This window comes from Cavia porcellus, unplaced genomic scaffold (genome assembly GCF_034190915.1).
Source record: "Cavia porcellus strain 051 isolate PalLab524CR breed Dunkin Hartley unplaced genomic scaffold, mCavPor4.1 scaffold_49, whole genome shotgun sequence".
Lineage (NCBI taxonomy): Eukaryota > Metazoa > Chordata > Mammalia > Rodentia > Caviidae > Cavia > Cavia porcellus.
In genome coordinates this window covers 5696029-5719502 of record NW_026947532.1, presented here as the reverse complement: position 1 = coordinate 5719502, position 23474 = coordinate 5696029, and the positions used below count along the sequence as shown (strand labels likewise).

At 47.5% G+C, this 23474-nt stretch overlaps 1 protein-coding gene across 5 annotated transcripts in view; it reads left to right on the top strand.

Moving 5' to 3' along the window:
* Positions 1–2528: 2528 nt before the first annotated feature.
* Positions 2529–23474, top strand: part of Sptan1 (spectrin alpha, non-erythrocytic 1) — a 58374-nt gene continuing 37428 nt past the window's right edge. For 3 of the 5 annotated variants that reach the window (XM_063244136.1, XM_063244135.1, XM_063244132.1), the window contains exons 1-10: positions 2530–2663; positions 5188–5238; positions 13939–14178; positions 16245–16370; positions 19234–19374; positions 19612–19758; positions 20844–20977; positions 21070–21214; positions 21289–21443; positions 23033–23168. In XM_063244136.1, coding sequence (XP_063100206.1) covers positions 5206–5238; positions 13939–14178; positions 16245–16370; positions 19234–19374; positions 19612–19758; positions 20844–20977; positions 21070–21214; positions 21289–21443; positions 23033–23168 — 1257 coding nt within the window. In that variant the 5' untranslated portion in view covers positions 2530–2663; positions 5188–5205. Of the gene's footprint in view, positions 2664–5187; positions 5239–13938; positions 14179–16244; positions 16371–19233; positions 19375–19611; positions 19759–20843; positions 20978–21069; positions 21215–21288; positions 21444–23032; positions 23169–23474 lie in introns of all 5 variants that reach the window. The other 2 variants (XM_063244137.1, XM_063244134.1) reach the window with 2 other exon arrangements.

Genomic DNA, 23474 nt, shown 5'->3' with positions numbered 1-23474 from the left:
ACTCTGCAAAGAACATGGGTTGGGGGCTGGGGGTGAGGGGCCTCTCCTGGGGGAAATCATGCAAGAGCTATTCGAGAGTTGGCCTTTTGAACAAGGTGAAAAGGTATTGGGGCCACCCAGATACATGCTGGAGTTTGGGGTACACATTAAGCCTTTAGGAAAGGGCTAGAACTAGAAGCCCCAGCTTAGAATTTAGTTGGACTCCACTGGGTGGGATGGGGATGGCAGATATGTGACTGAGAAAGTCCTTGACGGTTCCTGAGCTGCCACACTGTCCTGTACTTTTTTGGTTTTTTCCACTGAATTTCTTTCTCTTTTTTTTTGGTACTGGGGCTTGAACTCACGACCTTGTGTTTGCTAAATAGGCATGTATGCCTGCTGAGCTAAACCACCCCCATCCCTGAATTTCTCTTAAAAGACAAAGAGGGTTATTATCTGTTTAATCTTCTTGTTCCTACACCTACTAGAGTTCTAGGCATTTGCTGAAATTGGTGGGAGGGAAGGAGCCAGATGAAAACAGGCAAACAATGAAGAATGGCTTTTTAAACATCTCCTTCCCAGGTCCAAATATAGAACTAACTGGGTGGGTGAGTGGGAGGCCCGGGGGGCAGGCGCTACAGTTCCTTGGCCATGGCTTGGATCACATAAAGGATGAACAAGGAAGATTTCATTTCTGATTCAGAACAGACCTCTCTCCTAGGTCTCCGATTTGTTTGTATCTGGCGAGAGCAGCAAAACCCCTCTTTCACTATGGGGTTATGGTGACTGAAAAGAAAAGCCCACAGCCTCGAGACAAGACTCATTCTCTGCTGAAACCAGAGGTCTAGGAACTTTTGGAGAGCTATGATTGTGTGCCATTTTTGTACCCGGGCTAAAAATCCATTTAACAATTTCCCTGCTACTGGCTGGAGAAAAGGCCACCACGACGCCACCAGCTGTTTCCAGAGAAGCACAATCCAAGAGGAGGCCCTGTTTTCTCTGCATAGAAGACTGCAGGAAATGCCTCTCCGCTCCTACGGTTTTTTCCTCTGCATTCTCTGTGAGCTCCTCCGGGGGTGTGGCCCCTCCTTTTCTTTCTCTCCTCTCCAATGGAAAGGGAATAGGGGACTTTTTTTCCTCTGTCTTTGCTGCAGCCAGGGCTGCTTAGAAATTAGGTTGCAGATCCCAGGCCTTAGGAGAAGAAGCCAAACTGCAGAGGACCAGGAAGCCCAGGGCTAGGGCTGGGCAGGGACCCAAATGCTGGTGCAGCGCCCAGTGCCTTTATATTTGCTTGAAGAGGAGGGCTGCTTGGTAACCAGCAGGCTGAGGCCTCGGTAAGCAGCCTGGCTCCCACACTGTCTGACTGCACAGGAATGAGCTGGGTGTTACTCCCAGTGTCTGCCGCCCAGCTGCCGCCCAAATGGGGTTAGGGAAAGGGTTTTCTAACGAGGAGGGCTTCTGATTACAGGGTTTAGTGCAGGGTCCCCGGGACTGCTAAGGCTGGAAGGAACAGAAAAGGCAGGAATCTTAGTTTTCTCTCCTCGGGGACCCACCTGCATCGCAATGCCTCCCTTTTCCTACTGGCATAAAACGGAGTGGATTCAAATCCTAGCCTGATTGCTACCCACTAAACCCCAAGTAGCGGCTGGCCTCTCTGTGCGTGTGCTCATTCGGAAAGGGGAGAGGGGAATCATATTTACCTAGCAAAATGACTGCAAAGGAGTAGCGCACACGAAACGGTGGCTGGGACACACGGAAAGTCCAACTAATTGTGGAAAACGAAACTTCAGGTTTTGTCTCTGAACTGTGACCAATGCATCCTATTCTACTGGCGACCAGGGGGAAGGCTTCCGTTGTCAAATAAGCATTAATTCTCCAAATCTTGTAATGGCAGACTTATGCCCCAAATTAGTCGCCTTTGTTATTCCTGATCCAAATTTGGCTTTTATGTCTTATCACCTCCTCAAACAAGCCATCCTTGTTTTCACGGACCCGGCAGAGCAGGTTGACCCGAGTCCCCACCACCACCAGCCTCCTCCTGGGAGAGTGGACAGGAAAGCAGCCTGCGGGTGACCTCAGCCTCGCCGACTGGGCGTTTCTCGAATGCAGCATCCCCCTGCGGACTGCAGCAGCATTGGCCCTTGCTCCGCCCTCCGCCGCAGTCCTGGAAGGGCTCCCTGGGGCGGAAGGGTGCGGTGCTTTTTCTTCGCTGGGCTAGTGGGAAAGAGGAGGATTGGAGGACCCAAACTGCAGAGAGGAGGCGCACTGCCAAGGCGGATGCTGCAACTTCCCCGCACCATCCCCTCCCGCCCCTAGCACACGCCCTATTTCCTTTCACAGGCAGGCTGCCAACCCAGCATCGCCCGTTCGGCTGCTTTCGGGACCGCTCGGCCCTTTCCGTCTGGCCGTCCTGCGGCGAGTCCGCAGAAGCTCCACCCCCTTCACTCCGCTAGCGCGCTCTCCCTCCCCTCGCGCCTCGCCCCGGCGCTTCCTCCCACGGTCGCGCTCGGCACTCGCGGGAGCGCGCAGGGCCGCCTATAAAAGAGACGGGGCGCGCGCGTCGTCGCCTATACCCGCTGCGGAGCGGACGGCGCGGAGCGGAGGCCGCGGAGTCGCGTCGGTCCTTCAGCCCCCTCAGCACCCTACAGCCCGACGCACCCACGGCCTTCGCCTTCCAGGAGCCGGTGAGGGGGTTGGCGGGCGAGCTCCGGGTGGGCCACCCCTGGGCGGGAGCCGGGTAGACCCCGGCTGGGGCGGGGCCGGCGCGCGGACAGGTGAGCCGGGCGGGCCTCGCAGCTCCCGCGGGCGGTGCGACCCGTAGCCTCCACAACCTTTGTGTCGCGTGGGCTCCCGGGCAGGCCCCGGATGCAGGCGCTAGTTTGTCACCGTCGCGGGGAGAGGGCGAGGCCGTGGGTGCCTCCCTGCCCGCCTCTCCCGCGGCCCCGCCCTGCCTCGTCCGGCCGTGGCAGGTGTGGGGGGGTCTAGTCTCTGTAGTCCCTGGCCCTGTGGGGAGGAGCAGCCAGTACACGTAGTGAGGGGATCCTTGATCTTAACCTCATTATGAATGGCGATCCTTGGCCCTCTCTTAACTGCAGAAAGGTGCAAGATCGGGGTCTCCTTTTCCTTCCTTGTAATAAATATTTCTTTCTTCTCCAGCTGCGACCTGCTTGGAAATAATAGGTAGATGCGGCGCTTGCTTGTTGTGAGACAAGCAAATCAAATAACCTAATACAGTGCTCTGTGTGTGTGTGTGTGTGTGTGTGTGTGTGTGTGTGTGCGCGCGCGCTCCAAAGAGCGACAGACAGACTGGGTTCTGGAGGTCGAGGGCTGTGATATTTGTGCAAAATTTCTACAGCCATGCCAGTGTGGAATGACAGAGCAGTCTTTTGTTTGAAGCTGTCCCTGCAGATTTGATTAGACGCTTCCCAAAGACAGTTGATTTTTTTTTTTTTAAGACTCTTCAGGTACTGGGATAAAATATATTTTACATAGAGGGCTTGTTGAAATTAACATTGAATATGTTTTAAATGAAAGGCGTGAATCAGAGAGCTGGGGAGAGACGGGTTTTTTTTGAACTGTTACAGTACCTTGTCAAGAGAGATTTCTTTTATGTAATCCTAAAATATTTAGGTCCTTTGTTCTGGCTTCATGGTGGTATTTTGAAGAAACTTGCCATCATGGCTGTCTAGGGGGAATGGAAGAGACCATAAGAAGTATTTTCATAATTGTTGAGAAATTGCGTCGTCATAGCAATTGGACTTAAGTAAGACAGAATGTATCAAAGATGGAAGGATGGGGGTGTCTTGCCAAGAAACTGCAAATCTTAAGAATAGCAGCAGGAACAGTCAGCTGTAGGAAGCCAGGGAGCCAAGGTTCCCACTCCTGAAAGTCGTTATTTATTTTCCCTTTTACTGCAGCTAATATCTTAGATTTTGAAAGGTCAAATGGAAGGCAAAGTTCAAAAATTGTGCTATGGGGAAAAAATGTGCTGCAGTAAAGGCTCTGCAGGAAATTAACAATGAGCCTTTTTTAGTAACTGGGCCATTAATTACTCCAAGGGACCCTCAAAGTGTGTTAACTGTTACCCAGGGACCTAGGTGGAGAGAATGGAAAGGAGGATGTGTCCTAGGTGAAGCAGTTTTTACTGTAAACCATTAGCCTAGTGACTTACAGGCTGATATATCCTTTTGGTCTAGGCAGTTTATTTTGTAGTAATCTAATAATTGGAGAAATCTGATATGTTCCAGGCTCCCGTGTAAACCTGTCAAGCAATTTGATCAACAGATTTAGGTGGCGAGAACTGTACGTTTTTTGGATACCTGGGTTGGAACTGTATTTTTCCTTCCCTGCAGGGTGGGGCCACTGCAGATCTTGAGAAGTCAATTTCAGGAATAGGCACCACCTCCTGTCACTGTTGACTCTGCACTAGGGACAGAGGGTCTAAGGGCAGCCTGCCTTGGTAACCAGTCCTCATGGGCTCAGTAAGACCTGCACTAGTTACACACAGCTAGTTACGGTCTGGGTGCACTGTGGCTGTGTCGTGGAAGAATGCACCGTCCTGATGGCAAATGCTGACTCCAGGAATGCAAAGGTCCACATAGCTGATCATTTGGGGCCAGTGGACTGAAGTAGCTGTGCAGTGAGCCATCACCTCCCTTCCACCGCTTTTGCATATTTCTCTTGCACCAGTTTTGAACAGAAAATATATATTTTTTGAAAGTCTATTTTGTAAAGGAAGTGCACCCGCAAACTAGGCCCAAGTAGGATCTTCCTTTGTTGCCCGAGCTCTTTCTCATACTCTCTCATTACTGAAAGGGAATTTAGGAATCAGATAGCTCTAGGAGTCTCAATTTTTTACAGTGTGATGGAGGGATGCTGTATTGAGTTTTAAGAGTGTATTTAGCATTATTACTCTGACAGATGGAGAAAACAAAGCACAGGGAGGCTGTTGCTTGGTTAAGGCAACCCAACTAGATACTAATAACTTCCAGGATTGAGAAGCTTGGTTCTCTTTCCACACTGAAAATCCCCAGAGGATCTTAGACACCATATGGGCTGTCAAAGCGAAAACCAGGAAGTAGAAGATTCTTAATTTTCACCTGTAACTCATATGTATTTTTTTTACAGATCCGTTTTCTTCATTTTGAAATAATTCTGTTCCCTTTGCCCTCAGAAGCTTGTTATATTGCTCTTCCCCTCCCTCTTTAGACTCCACATTCCTCCATCATGTTGTCATCGTTTCGTAAACGCAGAGTCCAGGTATTTGACCAGCATGCAGAAACCGTGTCGCCTTTTTGGTTTTGCCTGGCTTGCAGTGAAGACACATTTGTGTCAAAGAGGTTGAATGATCCAAAGAGAAGGGGCAAAAACCTCTGCCTGCGTGACCTTTCTGTTAAACAGATTGGTTAGAGCTCGTTTGAGGTTTTGGTGTTCTATGGCCAGAAGACTGTTTAAAATTCTGGAAGCCTCTTGTTTTTCTCCTTTTCTCTCCTTCTCTTTAAGGCATGAATATATTAATTTCTTACTGCTATCTTGATGTTTGCATGTAGTGTTTGCTGATTTTTCTTTGATGGCTGCTTGGTTCTTAAGAACCAACGACTAAAAAGATTATCCTAGATATCTGGATAGATTCTAATTGGAAAACATTTAATATAAATAGTGTATCTAAAATTTGACAGATGCTATAAACTTGGGTTTGTTTCCTCTTTGATTGATTTATTTCTTCTGCTGCAATCTTTAATGAAATGGAGCTCACATTTTCTTGTGTGTTTTTTATAAGACCTTTATATATATTTATAGTTTTTGAGTGTTGGCTAAAATTGGGCCTTTTTCCAAAAATACTTAGAATTATTATTTTGATATCCAAAAAATGAAAAATAAAACTTTGGAAATTTCTAGTGACTATAGGTAATAAATCCAAGGCAGGCCCTTTTATAAATCAGGCTAATTATTTAAGTGAGATTTATAAAAATGGGCCACATAACCTTTCCATTTTGAATCTTAATAACAGTATGTTGCACTTAAATGCCTTTCATCTGCATTTTACAGGTTAAAAGGTAAGTAGCAGCAAGAGAGTGTTTGGGAAACGTTCAGAAGTAAGTTTGCTGAGTGTTACTCTGCATTTCTGGATTTTGATGCAATGCAGTATGAGTATTTGCTAAAGCTAAGTCCTGCTCACCTTTGCAGAATTGAACTAACAAGCTGAGATGAATTCATCAACTTGAAGGTTCACGTGCTGATTCACAATCCTAAATGGGATGTGGTTTAAGCAAAAATAGTTGTTTTTATTTGTGACGCTGAAAGTCTTTTTTTTTTTTTCCTGTCTTTTTCCTTTTTATCGGTACCAGGGATTGAACTCACGACTGCCTGCTTGCAAGGCAGGCATTTATACAGCTGAGCTAAATCCCCAGCCCTGACACTGAAAGTCTTTATGTATTGTGTACCTCTCTGGTTCCCATCAGACCTGCCACTAAAATCTGCAGTTAAGCTGGTTTTGAGTTAATTTGTTTGACCTGAGAATCCACTGTTATGCACAATTGTATGAGTGCCAGCCCATTCTTTGGTGGTGTGTTTGTTCACAGCAGGGTGGGGGAGGCCTTCCACACCCACGGATGTGTACTGGTTCACTTGCTTTGCTAGTCTACAGTTTGGTATAGGGTGGCTTCCTAAGCTGTGGAAAAAAGGGATTGTCAGTACACATTTAGGCTCTGACTGAGCAGCAGAAACCTCTGATGAATGTTTTCTGAAACCTTTGTCCTGAGTGTTTATTAATTTTTCCATAGAGCCAAGGGATCTCTTTATCTTGTTAGTGCCTGATAAAATGTTTTTGTTTTGTTTTGTTTTGTTTTTTCCTGCAAACAATGTAGTTCTGCCTAAAAATTGGTGTCCATTTGGTAGTAGTCTAAATGCCTTTAAACATCCAGCACCTTCACCTTGCTAAAAGAGTGGCTGGCCCAGTGCTCTGTAATGGAGACGCCTTCCTTTAATATTTATTGGGTTACTGGGATTGAACTGAGAGGTGCTCGGCCACTGAGCTATATCCACACCAGCTTTTTTCTTTTTTTGTCTTTTTCTTTTTTATCGGTACTGGGGATCGAACTCACAACTGCCTGCTTGCAAGGCAGGCACTTATGCTGCTAAGCTAAATCCCCAGGCCCCTACACCAGCTTTTTTGATGGGGGCATAGGACAGCAACTGGGATCACAGGTGTACACTACTCTCCAGTTTAGAGAATCCTTGCATCTTCACTGCTTTCTTCTCTTTTGGGGTCCTCAGAGAAACTGGTTGCTGGATTCTTTTACTCTGTAAGACGTGTGTGAGGGTGTCCTGAACCACTCGCTGTGGTGCCAAGTTCACAGAGACCAAAGCATTTGACCTTTGGTTGAAAATGTTTGCATCTGCAGGCTGCACACTGGGTTGCTCCCCAGTGTGGTTCCCAACTGCTGCCTCTGCCTGCTGCCCAGGATAAGTCCCTGGCCATGGCATGTAGCTTCTGGAAATTGGGTGAAGGCATTTTGAAATTCCCTGCATACCAACAGCAGCTGTCTCTTGGCCTTCCTCAAGAAGATAAAGACAGCCCCGCCTGACTTCCTTTGTAGGAATCAGTGGAAGTTTGTTGGGTATGAGGAACCTCTCTTAGGTGTGTTACATCTTTGGATTGAATTGGAAATTTCTAGCTAAGCTTCACTCATGTCTTTAGAACCTGCTTTTTCTTCCCAGAGATCTGGCAGTGGTATGAGAACACTGAGGAGTCCTTTTTATTTATGACAGTAGAGGATATAGTTGTAATTCCTGTTTCATCCCTGAGATGAATTCACCTCACTTGCAGAATGCTGCAGTGAATATTTTGACTGGTACATTGCTGCATTTATAAATAGCCTGTATCTTTAGATTTCTCTAATATTTGCACAAGTACAAGCTTTTCCTTAACTGGAACACTGTACTTAGATGTATACACGGTGTATGGCACTTTGACCCTCCTCCTCACCTCTAGTTTGATTGGCAAAATCAGTGCTGGTGGGCTGCTTTCAGATAAGCAGCTAATGGCTGCGCTTGGAGGAGGTCTTCCTTTCGAAGGTGTGTGAAGAGGACAGATAGGCTGGTCTGGTGAAGATTGTTTAATGGCACATTTCCCAGATTCTTCCTTTCCAGTGCTTGTAGGGAGTTAATCCCACAAGGCTGGGAAGGGCCTAGAACATTCTCTGCAGAGTGGGCCTTATCAGACGGCTGCATATGGCCAGGGCAGGGGTGGGGTTCCTGTAGCCTGCAGCCTTAGTCTGGGAAGGAATGTGGCATAGAATGACACTCCATTAATCCTGCGACATAGTTTCGGGGGAGGGTCTTTGACAGTGTTATTGAAACATAAAAAATTTCCTGTTTTAGGAGCAAAAGGAAACGAGGACTCCTATAGATAAACTAGAGACAGCTCTGTGTTCACATTAGAGAAATTTACTAATCCATAATCTTTCTATTGTCTTCTGTAATCATGCAAACAAAAAATCTGAATGCCATAACTGCAATGTGGGCACACGGGTGACAGTGACTTTCAGATGGGTGACTTTCAGATGTCTGGCTCCCTAGAGACAGCCAGTTGTGATTTGGCAAAACTCCTACCCCCTGACATCAGCTGATCTACTGCAGGAAAGAAAAGTCCATTATTGCCTGACCAAAGCACTTGGTATAGAATTGACTCGTTCTACTTCACTGGGGTGACAAAGAGGGCCTTTTAGGTTGGTTCCCTTCTGCAGGGCTCCACTGGACTGGCTCCCTGGATTGGTAGGGTTAATCTGGCCAGCTGAGCACAGCAGGAGACTTGCTCAGGTAGAACCTTGGCAGCAGCCTGATGGAGATTCTTTTTTTTTTTCCTTTATAACAAGCTGCTTCCAAGTGTGATTTCTTTTGAGATTTCTAAAGCAGCAGAAGGCTTCTAGAAATGCAGTGAATCTAGCGATAGGACATGGCATAAACCATATACATTCAGAGGTCTTCCAGGAATTCATGTGTGTTAGGTCTGAGGAGGGGAGAAGAGGGGGAAGGAGTGGCCGGCGGTGGTGGCTGAAAAGATAAGAAATATAAAATATAAGTAACCTTTATTTTGGGAATGCGGGGAGAGACCCCCGGTCCCCCGGGGCGTAGCATCTCCACCCCGGGGCCCGCGATCTCTCTGGAACACGCGGAGTGAGGCACGTAAGTAGCCTCGGTCTGGGGTGGACCCTAAGGGGTATTAGGGATGCACAGGTATTTCATTGGCACACGTTTGGCGCCAGGGACAGGTTTTTAGGGATGGGGGTATAGGGTTACAGGTAAATCTCTAGGGGCGGGGGAGGCAGGAGCTCCCTAATTCCGGCTGAGGCTTTTTCTGGCTATAGTGTCCGGTCTGGGCCAGCAACCCTTTCAATGTGCAGTGTCATTATTCTGATGAGAAAATTCTGTAAGCAAGCAAATTAGATATCTGATGCCCTGATGTTTTCCATCTTGACTTTTCCTAGGGGTGAGAACAGCCCTCATTGTTTACTGAGGAGTCAATCTTAAAATTAAATTTGATTTTCTTCTGGAACTAATACATCCTTCCCCTGTCCACCCCATAGTGAGGGTGGAAAAATAAGGAATGAATAAGGGGCTGTCAATAAAGAGTATGTTGGCTCTTGTCATGATAAGATCCCTGGTTATCGTACGCTAGGAGCCAGAAGGTTCTGGATGACCCTGTTCTCCGAAGTTTGCTTACTAGATCATCTGTGTCTCCTAACTATTTAATTATCAAGGGATCCCTGGGTGAGGTGGTGTGCATCTCTAGTCGGCTACTGAGGAGGCTGAGGCAGGAGGTTGCTTTAACCCTGAATTTTGAGGCTAGCCTGGGCAATAGGGCTAGAACCGAGCTCTTACAAAAAAAAAAAAAAAAAAGAGAAAAAAAAGTGCTGGTGGTTTCTGTATTTCCAAGTCCACACAGTAATTGACTTTAATATAAATCAAGTCCTGTGTTCAGCCCTCTGAGAGTAAGATAGTCTTTTAATAACTTTTTTCAGTGCTGGGATTGAATTCAGGGCCTCAAGTATGCCAGGCATGTGCTGTTCCACAACGTAAAGTTCAGAAAGCTGCTGGAGAGCATTCAGTTTCTCGCAGAATTTACGATGCGGTAGAAAAGGGAGTAATTCCTGGCAGAATGTAGTTGTGCTGTAAGATGAGAGATAGGTCGATGAAGGAGCGAGACTTGTGATGCATGCACTTCACAGAGGCCCTGGGAGTCACCTGAGACCTCGAAAGACTTGCATGACTCTTAAGTGGTGGGGCTGGCGGCGAAGAAAGAGCCTGCCCTGGCACAGGGCGCTGACCCTGCCTGGGTGAGCTGTGACTGGTGCAGACCCCTGCAAGGTAACCCAGGGAGGGCCCTTGGGCCTGGTGGAGAGCACACTGGCAGTAGCAGAAATGAGGCCACGGCTGTGTTAGTCACTAGGGGCTGCTGCAGAGGCTGCGCTCAGGACAGAAGAAAAAAAAAGACTGCTCAACTGACTTAGTTTCTCAAGGTCATTTCAGTTTTTGGCTTTAAGGGCTCAAATTGTTTTTGTTGTTTTTTGCCATACTTGGGATTGAATTCAGAGTTTTTACACTGAGCGACACCCTTAGCCCTTTTATTTTTATTTTGAAATGGGGTCTAGCTAAGTTGTCTAGGTTGGGTTTAAATTTGTGATCCTCCTGCCTCAGCCTCCCAAAGTGCCAGGATTATAGGTGTGTGCCAATATCCCCAGCTTCAAGATGTTTTAAAAATACCTTAAAGCGTCAGGTTGGAGGTACAGCTCAGTGGTAGAACACTAGCCTGATACGCAGTTCTGTTCCCAGCACTGGAAAAAACCTTCTCTACTGAAGACATAAAGCTGTGCCTTCCCTGGTTTCCCAAGGTCCTGCCTTGTGCTGCTGAGAGAGCAGCTGCTTTGTAGAGGACACCCGAGGTGGCCAGTCCAAGACTGGTCATCCAGACTGATGGCCTGGAGTTACGCCTCATGCCATGGCTGCAGAGGGCACATTCTCTGTTTGCCACTCCTGTCACGAGTCTTGTCTTTTCTTAGGTAGAATGCACTTTTCCCATGTGGGAAGTGAAAGCTTCATTCCAGGGCCCTCTCCCCACCCCTTGCATGGGAAGAGCCAGGTCAGTCTCAGTCATTCATTCAACAATGAATGTTTATTTTTGGTCTTTTTTTTTTTGAGACAGGATCTTGCTGTGTAGTTGCAGGTTGGCCTTGAACTCAGTAGCTTAGGCTGGTGTCGAACTCACAGTGATCCTCTTCCCTCAGCCTCCTGAGTGCTGGGATGAAGGCATGTGTCACCATGCTCAGCTAACAGTTATTTTTTAAGTGTCGCTTTATCAGGGGCACAGATTGGGTTGTCTAGGCCAAGCATACAATGAGGAGAAAGTGCCCGGTGTGGTGGCACATACCTGTAATCCCAGCATCAGGTGGCTGAGGCAGGAGGATCACTGTGAGTTCAATGCCAGCCTGAACTGCACAGTGAGATCCTGTGTCAAAAAGACAAAAAAAAATCTGCAGAGAGTACTCACAACTGAGAAGAGGGCAAAGGCAGGCACTGAGTACAATTTAGTGAGAACACAGGGTCCTGTGGTTTGCTCGTTTCAGCTGGGTGTCGATGTGTAAATAGGAGTTACTGAGGCAGAGAAGAGCTGACTCATTCCAGGCCAAAAACAATCAGGTGAAAATGCCTGCATTTCAGGGAAGAAAGATTACTGTGTGCCAAGAGGGTGTGGCATGGGTGAGACGGCACTGAGCAGGTGTGTCGGGCCAGGTTGGGGACACCCTGCCTAAGAGATGAATTCTTCCTCTGGTAGAAGGGAGTAGGCCAGGGATATAGATCAGCAGTACAGTGCCTGCCTGGTAAGTGTGAGATTCGGAGTTTGACTCTCAGTAACAACAACAACAACAACAAAAAACGAAACAAAACCAGAAAGGAGCTAAAAGATTTGGGAGCAATGGGGCAAAGAACATTTCCTTTTATAGTTTTAAAAAAACTAGTCTGTGAGGAAAAACAATTATGCAAAGACCTGATGGCTACTCAGAGTATAATTTTGAAGGGATGACCATAAGGCTCCAGTTACCTCATGGCCCTTAGCTGGGAAGGGGTCTGTTTATACAGAGGTGGCCCTCAGATGATGAGGTGATACAGAGCCCGCCAAGCTGTTATCTCCTGGCAGGACTCAGGCAGCCTTCAGTAGCCCCACCCCTGCTGCTCAGCCTGCTTAGGATTTTCAGTAGCTGGGGCAGGCAGCAGAATGGTGGGATGCCCTCCCCGGCGTTTCCCTGGTCAGCTTTTGTGTCTTTGTACATTGTGGAGCAGTATCTGGAAGAGACCATCACATTCACCGGTCTGCTGCGAACCAAGTCTAGAGCCTCTGCAGACTGTAAGCTGCAGGGGGAAGGCAAGGCCCTGCTGTGTCAGACACAGTGGCAGCAAAAGTGAGGCACAAAGGAAGGGGGCTTGTGCAGGGTCACTGTTGCTGACAGACTCAGGAACTTTTTGTCCTAAAGCTGCTCACCTGTGTGGTCCTTAATTGGTCAGAGGATAAGATCAAGTAGCAGTCTGGGTCAAGTTGTCTTTTGGACATTAAATTTAGTAAAATGGCCAGAAAATTGGTGGTGTAAAGTGCTATAGGACGTCACCCTTGTCCATTTGGCCTGCATTTATAGCAAAGTCAAAATTGATGCTGACCCTGTGTGGCCTCTGTTTTTCAAAATAACAGGTAGAAGTTAAGTGGGGTAAATGTTTTCGCACATACACCATCCTAGGTGCACCATAGTTTGGTTTTCTCTCTTTTCTTTTTTTTATTAGCCCCTGTTTGCCATACGTAATGGTTGTGTTCATCGTGGGGAGTTGGTGCATGGGTGAGACACATGTCAGTTCTTTCCCTGCGTTTTCTTTTTCATTATGCACATTCAGATGAAACTAAGCGTCTCCTTTGCCTGGGCTGTGTAATAGTCTAGAGACTTGCAGGGTTGACATTTTATCTTTTTCCTTTTTATCGGTACCGGGGATCGAACTCAGGACTGCCTGCTTGCAAGGCAGGTGCTTATGCCGCTGAGCTAAATCCCCAGCCCCAGGGTTTACATTTTGGAGGAACTGAGAGAACAGCTACTTTGTCTGGATAAATTCTGTTGCCTATTGATGCTGAGGGCTGCAGTTATTTTATAGACAGTTCTTTCCTTGCATATCATGCCAATATCTGGGAAGATAGCAAAACTAAGTAAGGGTAATTCATTCGAATCTCCCAAGCCGTGAAATACAGAGATCAGAGGAAAAGACTTTTGAATGAGCTCAGTAATTCTCTGAATACCAATATTGATGTTTCTTTTGAACCTTTAAGCCCTTGTGGAATTGACAGAATTTCCACTCATGGTTTTCATTTGGTTGTTTCACTGCCTGTTGGGTGGGCCTCCTCTGAGGGCCCCAGAGGTAGGAGGGGTTTATGGACTGGAGAGCTGGTTTTTTTTTTTTTTTTTTTCCTGTTTTTGGAGATTGGATCCAAGGACTTTGTACTAAGCTTCATCTCCAGCCTGTTTTTATGTTTTTTGAGACCCAGTCTTGTTAAATTGCTCAGGCTGGGCTGAGACATGTGATCAGGCTCCCAGAATTCTGGGGAAGGCTCTGTGTTGCTGTGCCCAGTGGTGGTGGCAGGTTTTTTTTTTTTTTTTTTTTGTCTTTTTTTATTTTTTATTGGTACCAGGGATCGAACTCACAACTGCCTGCTTGCAAGGCAGGCGCTTATGCCGCTGAGCTAAATCCCCAGCCCCCGGCAGTTTTTTTAATAGAGGACCTGAGTGTTCGAGTGTTCGGCTGCCTTCCCAGTTCCTTTATCTGCTGGGGAATCTGATGGTTCTCCCCTGCCTTCAGGGAGCCTTCTTCCTTGGAATCTGTCTTGGTGTCCCAGGGTGTTTATCTCAGGGCATTCTGTCTTTTTAGAAAATGGACCCAAGCGGGGTCAAGGTGCTGGAAACAGCAGAGGATATCCAGGAGAGGAGGCAGCAGGTCCTGGACCGGTACCATCGCTTCAAAGAGCTCTCGACCTTGCGGCGTCAGAAGCTGGAAGATTCCTATCGGTTCCAGTTCTTCCAAAGAGATGCTGAGGAGCTCGAGAAATGGATTCAAGAAAAACTTCAAATTGCATCAGATGAGAATTACAAAGACCCAACCAATTTGCAGGTGTGTCTGATTTCCCTGAGTGTCCTCTCTGAAATCAAGAGCCCAAAAAGTCTGGCAGAGATCAGGCAACAGGAGAGCATAGATCAGAAGTGGTGCCAGCTATTTGTCCTGAGCCCCTGGACATTAGGAAGAGTGAATGTGGGGTCTCAGAGACATTAACTTTTCTTTTTTGGATGCCTTCTTGTTTTGTTGTTGTTTTTTTTGTTTTTTGTTTTGTTTTTTGGAATAGGGTCTCACTATATAGTTTAGGCTGGTCCTGAACTAACTTTGTAGTCCAGGCTGGCCTTGAACTTGTGGTGATCCTCCTGCCTTACCCTCCCCAGTGCTAAGATTACAGACATACACTACCAGGTCTGGTTTTTCTAGAAGCTTTAAAGTGCTGGTTCTCTAAACAGTTGCCTTGAAACCACTGGTGATTCTTAGCTATTATTCAGGAAAAGACTTTTTTTTTCTTTTTTGTCTTTTTGAAACAGAGTCTTGGTATGTAGTTAAGGCTGGTCTTGAGGTCATTTTGTAGCCCAGGCTGGTCTCAAATTTGCAGTGATCCTCCTGCCTCAGCCTCTGGAGTTATGAGGTTATAGACATGTGCCACAGTGCCCTGCTTTCAAGAAAAATCTTAGTTGTACTTTTAGATTGAGAAAGGCATGTTAACAGTCTTCTTTTTGGCAAAAATTCATAATAATGAGTCCCATTACTTACTACTCAAGGGCTGGGGATTTAGCTCAGCGACACAAGCACCTGCCTGGCAAGCACAAGATCCTGAGTTCAATTCCTGGTGCTGAGAGAGAGAGAGACAGAGAGAGAGAGAGAAAGACTGAGACTGACTTATTGATCAGTTCTATGAAAAGCAAAGCCTTAGCATGAATTTTGCTTTTTGTTTGTTTTGGGTTTTTTTAAAACAGGGTCTCTCATATAGTTCAGACTGGTCTTAAACTCACTGTGTATCCAAGGCAGGCCTAAACTCTTTTTTTTTTTTTTTTTTTTTATGGGCCTAAACTCTTGCTTCAGCCTCCTCAGTGCTGGGATTACAGGCATGCGCTGCCACCCCCAGCTATTTTAGTGAAAGATTTTCTTTCTTTTTCTTTTCTTTTCTTTTCTTTTCTTTTCTTTTCTTTTCTTTTCTTTTCTTTTGTTTCTTTCGACAAGATCTCACTATGCAGTTTAGGCTAACTCTGAACTCACTGTGTAACCCAGACTGGCCTCTAACTCATAGCGATCCTCCTGCCTCAGCCTCCTAAATGCTAGGATTACAGGCATGTGCCACCATGCTCAGCTGTAGACTTTTTTGTCTTCTTGAGATGGTCTTGCTATGCAGTTCAGGCTGGCCTTGAACTCACTTTGTAACCCAGGCTGATCTCAAACTCGCAACAATCCTCTTGCCTTAGCCTCCTGAGTTCTGGGGTTACAGGTGTGCACTACCATGCCCAGCCCAGCTGTAGACTTCTTTTTTTTTTTTTTTTTTTTTTTTTTTTTTGTCTTTTTCGTTTTTATCGGTACCAGGGATCGAACTCACGACTGCCTGCTTGCAAGGCAGGCGCTTATGCCGCTGAGCTAAACCCCCAGCCCCCAGCTGTAGACTTCTTAAAAGTACTGTTTTGGTAACAAGTAGAGCAGTAGTTGGGCATGTGATGGTTCCTTTTATCCAGCATGAGATGAGAGGACCACAAATGCTGGTCAAGGTGCAGGCCCTTTCAAAGCTCAGTTCTTGATGACAAAAGAGGTATTGAGAAGCACGAGAGAGCGTGACCTGTGCAGCGAGCAGAACTGAGTGTCGCATTGTGAGGGTAGGTGGGTTAGTATAGAGTGGATGGGGTGCTGAGATAACCGACATGCTGGCTGTGTAGCCGAGTGAAGGCTCATTTCCTGCTGACAGTAAAAGTAGGCTATTCTGTAGCATCTTCTGCCTGGAAAAGTGGGGTGCCTCGTGGGCCAATCCTGCAGAAGGCTGGGAGAGATCAGTCCTGCTTAGTAGGGCCCCTCTAATGAGAAGGGTGACGGGACACAGGCTAGGGGCAAAGTGAGTGCTGTGTGTCACACTGATGGCTCACTTCGTGGTCCCCCACCAGGGAAAGCTTCAGAAGCACCAAGCCTTTGAAGCTGAAGTACAGGCCAACTCCGGAGCCATCATCAAACTGGATGAAACTGGAAACCTGATGATCTCCGAAGGGCATTTTGCATCGGAAACCATTCGGGTGAGTGCAGTTCATGCCCGGCGTGGCAGGTCTGACCAGGGAGGAAGAGGAGTGGGAGTCAGGCTTACATGCCAATTGGGTTCCCAGACGGCTAGGCTCTTTTCCGGTTTTCAGAGGGTTTATAGTCACCAAGAGAGTTGCCCAAATCCCACCTTTGTAATGAGATTCAGCATGAATGGAAATCAGTGTTGGTATACTCGGTGAGGAGTTAACCTGCTTCCTCAGAGTAGATTACTACACATTAAAGAAGAGTGCGTAAAAAGGAGGAAAAAAAAGAGTGTGTAAGTGACTGCTAAACACTTACAGATGGTCATCGGATAGGGGTGCATATTAAGGACACTGATGAATTTGAGGCGTAGGTTACAGAGATAGATGAAGGCTGTGTTCGTCAGTCTCAGCTAGAAATGCTCAGTCCACCTCAATTCCCTGCTGACCATCTCGGAGGTTTCATCCCCTCAAGACCCAAGATAGCGGCTTTCAGCAGTAAATATTTGCCAGCTTATGTTTGTTTTGCAGTACTCTACAGTCTCATTGAAGACTTGTAATTAACCTTGCACTTACAGGTGATAATTGTGAGTAGGAAATAAAAGTGAGTTCCAAATACATGGCCAACTACTTAGTTATATCGAACTTTTTGGGTGATATAATACACGCAATTAAGTACAAATATGTATCTCCTACAAGCTTCCAGTGGGTAAATTCAGCCTGCTTGCCGTTTTCCTTGTAGAGGGAATGGGACTGGCTGATAGTCAATGACCAGGTCACAGGTGGGGAACGTGACAAGTAGACTAAGTGTTTTGGTGACGAATCTGACTTTGTCCCTGTCTGTTAGTCCCCCTGCCCCTTTAGAGCTCTTGTTAAGCAACAGTAAAGAAACTGTTAACTACTGTTTGTGGTAGTAGCTGTTAATGCACAGGTGCTCTGCTCACCTCTGATCCTCACAGTAAACTCTTGAGGTGGTCAGTATGGAATGGTGGAGGGTAAGACCGACAATCTGAGTGATCTGCCCGCAGTCCCGCATCCGGCAGTTGACCTGACTGGATTTCAGCCTGCCCCTTCTGCCCGTAACAGTTCATTGTTCCCTTCCGCCTGTGATTCATTCCTTACTTCCTCAATGTCTGTGCCATCTGCGTTCCTGAACACTTGGAGTGCTGGCTCTGCCCCATGAGAAATTCATCTGCGTCGGAGCTGAGCTTTCTTCTCCACCCTGTGCTCTGGGTGCTTTTGATCTACACCAGCTCCCTGCCCACGCACGCTCTCCCACAGTGGGAGGCCTGTAAAGCTGGACTCTGACCTACAGGTGTGACGACATTAGATAGAGCATGGGAAACTTGCCTCGGTGCTGAGTGAGAGGATACAGTTTTTGAGGCCAGCAGTAGGCCCAAGTGGCTTCTCCCGGGTCCTCCTCCCTCTCAGTGTGAGCTGGGAGCCCTGGCATCCCCACTTCTGGTGCCCATCGCAATCCCAAAGTGGCAGTTAGTCCCTAGCTCAGCAACGCCATGTGGCAGGCGGCCTCAGCATGCAGGAAAGTGGGTGGCCTGGAGGGCTGTGTGTGTGTCCTGCATAACCTGTCTGTCACTGGTTTAGACTTTCACACCGTACCGGACAGCGTGGCGCCCCATAGTCACCGCCACCCACATCGGGTCCCACATCCGAGTAGGTGGAGTATTGGCGTGCTGCTGGTTGCCGTGAATTGCCTTCACTTCTCTCTGGGGGGCCACTGCGCCCACAGGTGGAAGTGACTTGTGTGAGGGCCCATCTGCCTGATGCTTTCTCTCTGAAACAGCCATTCTTGTTTCAGAGACTCTACCCACACTGAGTGTCCCCTGGCTGTCAGGTTTTTTGCTGGGAGTGGCACTTGGTGATGGGCGGATCCCAGATTGCATCTCCAATCTGTTCTGTTTGAACCTCTCTGTTTGGTTTCCCTCTGCTTGTGGTGTGAAACTCCCAGGATCTTGGGTGGGCGTAACCTTGGCCCCAGCACACAGCCCTGAGGCTGGAGAGCTGCTCAGCTGCTTGCCTGGTGTCCTCACTAGGCCTGCCGGATGAGCACCCGAAGATGCTGGGAGGGAAACATCTTCAGCTATGTGGCTGCTGCTCGGGTGCAGTTTGAAATAAGCCTCACTTCTGAGACGTTGTATTTGATTACTGTCTTTTCATAGACGCTCCAAAGCTTTGCCAGAAATCCTTTTTGATACTGATGACATTACAGGACCCCTTGTCTTTTCTCCTTGTATCCTGACATTTTTCCTCTTGTCTTCATAATCTTTATGTGTATGATATCTGTAAGACCTCTTATTTTATTTTCATTCCCTTAGCTCCATTAATTCAGAATACAGCATTTATAGTTTTTGCTTAGTTTCCATATTAATTCTTTGTTTTGTTGTGTTTTGAGACAGGGTCTTGCTTTGATTTAAGCAGGCCTTGAACTCATTGTGTACGTCAGACTCATGGTGATCCTCCTGCCTCAGCCTCCTGAATCATATTAATTCTTCATCTTTCCTCCCCATTAGTCTCCTGACCTGGGAATCCCACCTTAATAGTTACTAATACCTTAATAGCTAATAATGTTGATTATGCAATAGGCAAGCAATAATTATAATTGAAAAAACTTTAAAGGAAACTAGAAAAATAACCTATGAAAGGTCCATTATTTTGTAACTTTTAAGATTAAGCAAATTACCCTGATGCATGTACTTTCTCTACTGTCAGTTAAGACAGTAGAGAAGTTAACATTTCCTCTCAGGTTAGGGATTACTTTTAAAAGACCTTTATTCCGAGCCCCTGAGATTGGCTGTAACTATTCAGAACTCTATGGAAGTGCCAGTTGTCAGCCAGTCAGGAGCTGATGTTTGACCTCCAGACTCGTTTGATGGAGCTGCACCGCCAGTGGGAATTGCTCCTGGAGAAGATGAGGGAGAAGGGAGTCAAACTGCTACAGGCCCAGAAATTGGTGCAGTATCTGCGGGAGTGTGAGGACGTGATGGACTGGATCAACGACAAGGTATGGGCTTCCAGTGGCCAGGTGTGTCAAAAGGGAAGGCTGGACCTGCTGTGTGTGCTCTGACTCTGGAGTTGGGGTCCCAGGTTCAGAGCGCTGTGAGAGCCCTGAAATCAGCTACAGCACACAGCTGTGTCCACTGAGGCTCGTCCCTGGTACCTTTGTGTCACACTAGATTTGTGGGAACCTCTATTTCCAGCTACTGGCTGGTGACCCTGCTCTGTTTTGGTGCCTGACTAGGAAGCAATTGTGACTTCAGAGGAGCTGGGCCAGGACCTGGAGCATGTAGAGGTTCTGCAGAAGAAATTTGAAGAGTTTCAGACAGACCTGGCTGCTCATGAAGAAAGAGTGAATGAAGTGAACCAGTTTGCTGCCAAACTCATCCAGGTAATGGGCACAGTGCTAGCTCCTTACCACGTCTCCTGCTAGCTGTCCAGCATCACCATGGTCCTTCTTAGCTGAGTGGGCAAGGTATGATAAGCACCCCTGAGTTTGGTTTAGTGGTGTGGAAGGAAGGAAGGCCGACTGGCCCCACAGTGATGACTCCTGAATGAGAACATGCTTTTTAACTGCTTGGGCAAGAAGGGCAGAGTTCAGGTGGGGTGAGGCTTTTACTGGGCTGCTGGAGCCGGGTCTCCAGGTTTCTCAGCTGTGGGTGTGGTGGAAGCGCCTACTCGGTACTGGCAAGTGTCCACTGTGCCTTTTGCTCCTCCCTTCCTTTTTGATTGAAGGCTCTCTGGGGAGCCTTGGGGACCCTGTGAAGGGTACATCCTCACTGGCAGCTCTAGAGCCATGAAGGCAGCGAGACAGCCCCTCCACATTGCCTGCCTTGCAGTTCTAGGCACTGCTGTTTCATTCTTCCTTCAGCTGCAGGGGCAGTAGGAAGTAAACTTTTGCTTTGGAGTGTTTGTCGAGGGGCAGATTTCAAGTTTTTCTGCCCTTCTGCAGACACTGTCCCCTCTCCACGCTGGCACTGTGCTGGAGAAGAGGATGCCAGCCGCACCCAGTCTCCCGGCTTCCCCTTATTACCTTACCTATTCTCTGTAATTAAAACAAATGAAGTCATAAAATGTGCTTGGTGGCTGGAATGTTGGCAGTCTAAAGCCAGAACAAAGCTTTGAGCCCTGAGAATGTTGTGAATGGGCACTAACGCATATCACTGGAAATGCCAGGCGTGGGGCCCTCAGACCAGTGGGCGCAGTGGTGAGGCTTGGCCCAAGTTGGAGCCCATGTTCATTGATGTCTAGTGCTGATGCATGTGGCCCTTGTAGACCACCTGCAATTACCCCCAAGGGACATTGCCCATTCATAAGGAGTAGTGCTCCTGAGTGTGGTCAGATCACCTCATCTCACACAAGAAACTGCTAGTTTTTCATGGAGATTTCTTTAGAATGGTGAAGGAGCCAGCCCCACGGTTACTGGTCGAAAGGGCCAGAGCTGGCGGGCAAACCGGGCCTCTTCTGCTCATTTAGGAGCAGCACCCTGAGGAGGAGCTGATCAAGACCAAGCAGGACGAGGTGAATGCCGCCTGGCAGCGGCTCAAAGGCCTGGCTCTTCAGAGACAGGGGAAGCTGTTCGGGGCGGCAGAGGTGCAGCGCTTTAACAGGTCCGACCCTGAGGGGCTTTGAGCACTGGCCCTGCTGGGAGAGCCTGAGAAGCTCTTGCCCAGGGGTCCTGACCGGTTACTGTGTTCCTCAGAGATGTGGATGAGACCATCAGCTGGATTAAGGAGAAGGAGCAGTTGATGGCCTCTGATGATTTCGGCCGAGACCTGGCAAGTGTGCAGGCTCTGCTTCGGAAGCATGAGGGTCTGGAGAGAGACCTTGCCGCTCTAGAGGACAAGGTAGGTTTGGGGAGCTCCTGATTCTGAGCCAGTTCCCAGGGTGGCCGAGCAACTCTGACAGAGCCTGTATCTAGGTTAAGGCCCTGTGCGCCGAGGCTGACCGCCTGCAGCAGTCCCACCCTATGAGCGCCAGCCAGATCCACGTGAAGCGCGAGGAGCTGATTGCCAACTGGGAGCAGATCCGCACGCTGGCAGCTGAGAGACACGCACGGCTCAACGACTCGTACAGGTGGGTGGAGCGGGGGTGGGCCATCCTGTGGACTCTGTCAGGTGCCTCGTACTAAGGAGTGCAGACCACCTTTTTCCCTGTCCTGTTGTCTCAGAGACTTACGGTTGTGTGTTTATGCTTCATAAATGACTTTATCCCTTACTTCATGAGGACTAATTGAAATTGAGCTTCGAGCAGGGCATGGTGGCACACACCTGTGATCCCTGGGTTCAGGGAGGCTGAAGCAGAAGAATCAAAAGTTCAAGCCCAGACGGGGCAACTGAGAAACTAAGTGATAGCCTGCCTCAAAATTTAAAAAAGAAGAAATGGGACATAAGGTCTGGGGGTATAGCTTAGTGCAGAGGCCCTCAGTTTAATCCTTAGTATTGCACGGAGCAAGAAAAGGAAATGTCTCCTGAGAATAATGTGAAATATCCCATTAAAACTGAGTAAACTGCTGAGTGTAGTGGCCCATTCCTATAAGGAGGTCGAGGCAGGAGGATTGCTGTGAGTTCAAGGCCAGTCTATACTACTTAGGGAGACCCTAACTCAGAAAACAAACAAAAAGTAGTGAACTACAAAATAAACAAAAATACTGATAGCTGGGCATGGTAGCACATACTTGTAATCCTAGCCCTCAGGAGACAGGAGGATCACCACAAGTTCAAGGCCAGCCTCTGCTATCCAGTGAGCTCAAGACCAGCCTGACCTACATGGCAAGACCTTATTTTTTTTTTTTTTTTTTTTTTTGTCTTTTTTCCTTTTTACCGGTACCAGGGATCGAACTCACGACTGCCTGCTTGCAAGGCAGGTGCTTATGCCGCTGAGCTAAATCCCCAGCCCCGGCAAGACCTTATTTTGAAAACACCAAAAAAAAAAAAAAAAAAAAAAAAGAGAAGAAATTAAGAAAAAGAAAGGCAAGTATTAGGAAGAATAAAGGGTGCTTTCTACTGACCTGTGGTTTGATCCTGGAAATAATAAATTCAACCTGTGGAATGTGACCAACCTGGACAGCATAGCCAGACTCCATCTCAAAAAACACATAAAAGATGTATGTGGTTCCTGCCTGGCAAGCGTGAGGCTGTGAGTTCTATCCTCAGTACCAAAAAAAAAAACCAAAAAAGTGCAAGATGATTTGTTCATTATAGCAATGGAAATAGCCTATAGTTTTGGTTTTTTGAGTGGTTTTTTTTGGAACAGTCTCACCATGTGTTTCAAGTTGACTGTGATTTACGCAGTCTAGGATGACCAAACTCCAGATGATCCTCCTGCCTTAGTCTCCTAAGCGCTGGGAATACAGGTGCGTACCACCACACCCAGCCAAACCTACTTCTTTTGATACTAGGGATGGAACTCACAACCTCAAGCTTGCCAGACAGGTGTTTGTGCCGCTGAGCTAAATCCCTGGCTTTAAACCTCTTTTTTAAAGGAATTGATTTCAACCTTCTCTTGCTTTCCTTTCAGTCTAAGTGGAGAGATGTTTTTCTTTCCCAGGACTAGAGTGTATATGATTTGTTACCTGTGAGAGCGTAGACTTCAGGCACTAGAGAGGTCATCACCCTGCATCCTTCCCCTGGGAAGAACTAATGACATAGCTTTGGTTTCTCAAGGCTGCAGCGCTTCCTCGCTGACTTCCGGGACCTCACCAGTTGGGTCACTGAGATGAAAGCCCTCATCAATGCGGATGAGCTCGCCAATGACGTGGCCGGAGCTGAGGCCCTACTGGACAGACACCAGGAGCATAAGGTAGCCTCGCCATGAGCTCCCAGGAGCCAGGGTTTCAGTGCACCACGTATTAGTACCTCACTGTCCCTTGAGGGTGGAGACCAGGTCCCAGGAGTGTCATTCACCCCCATGGTTAGGCCTACAGGTTTGGCCGTGAGACCTGCTGTGCCTTCTCCGAGGGGAGGTTTGGCTGTAACTCATAAAGGCCCAGAGGTGAGCACTTGAGAGGTACAGGTGCTGCTTCTTAGTGTGTCACCTGTGCCATCCTGGAAACGTCTGTTTGAATATAAGATTTTGTAACCATTTGAGTTAAATTTGAATTTTTTA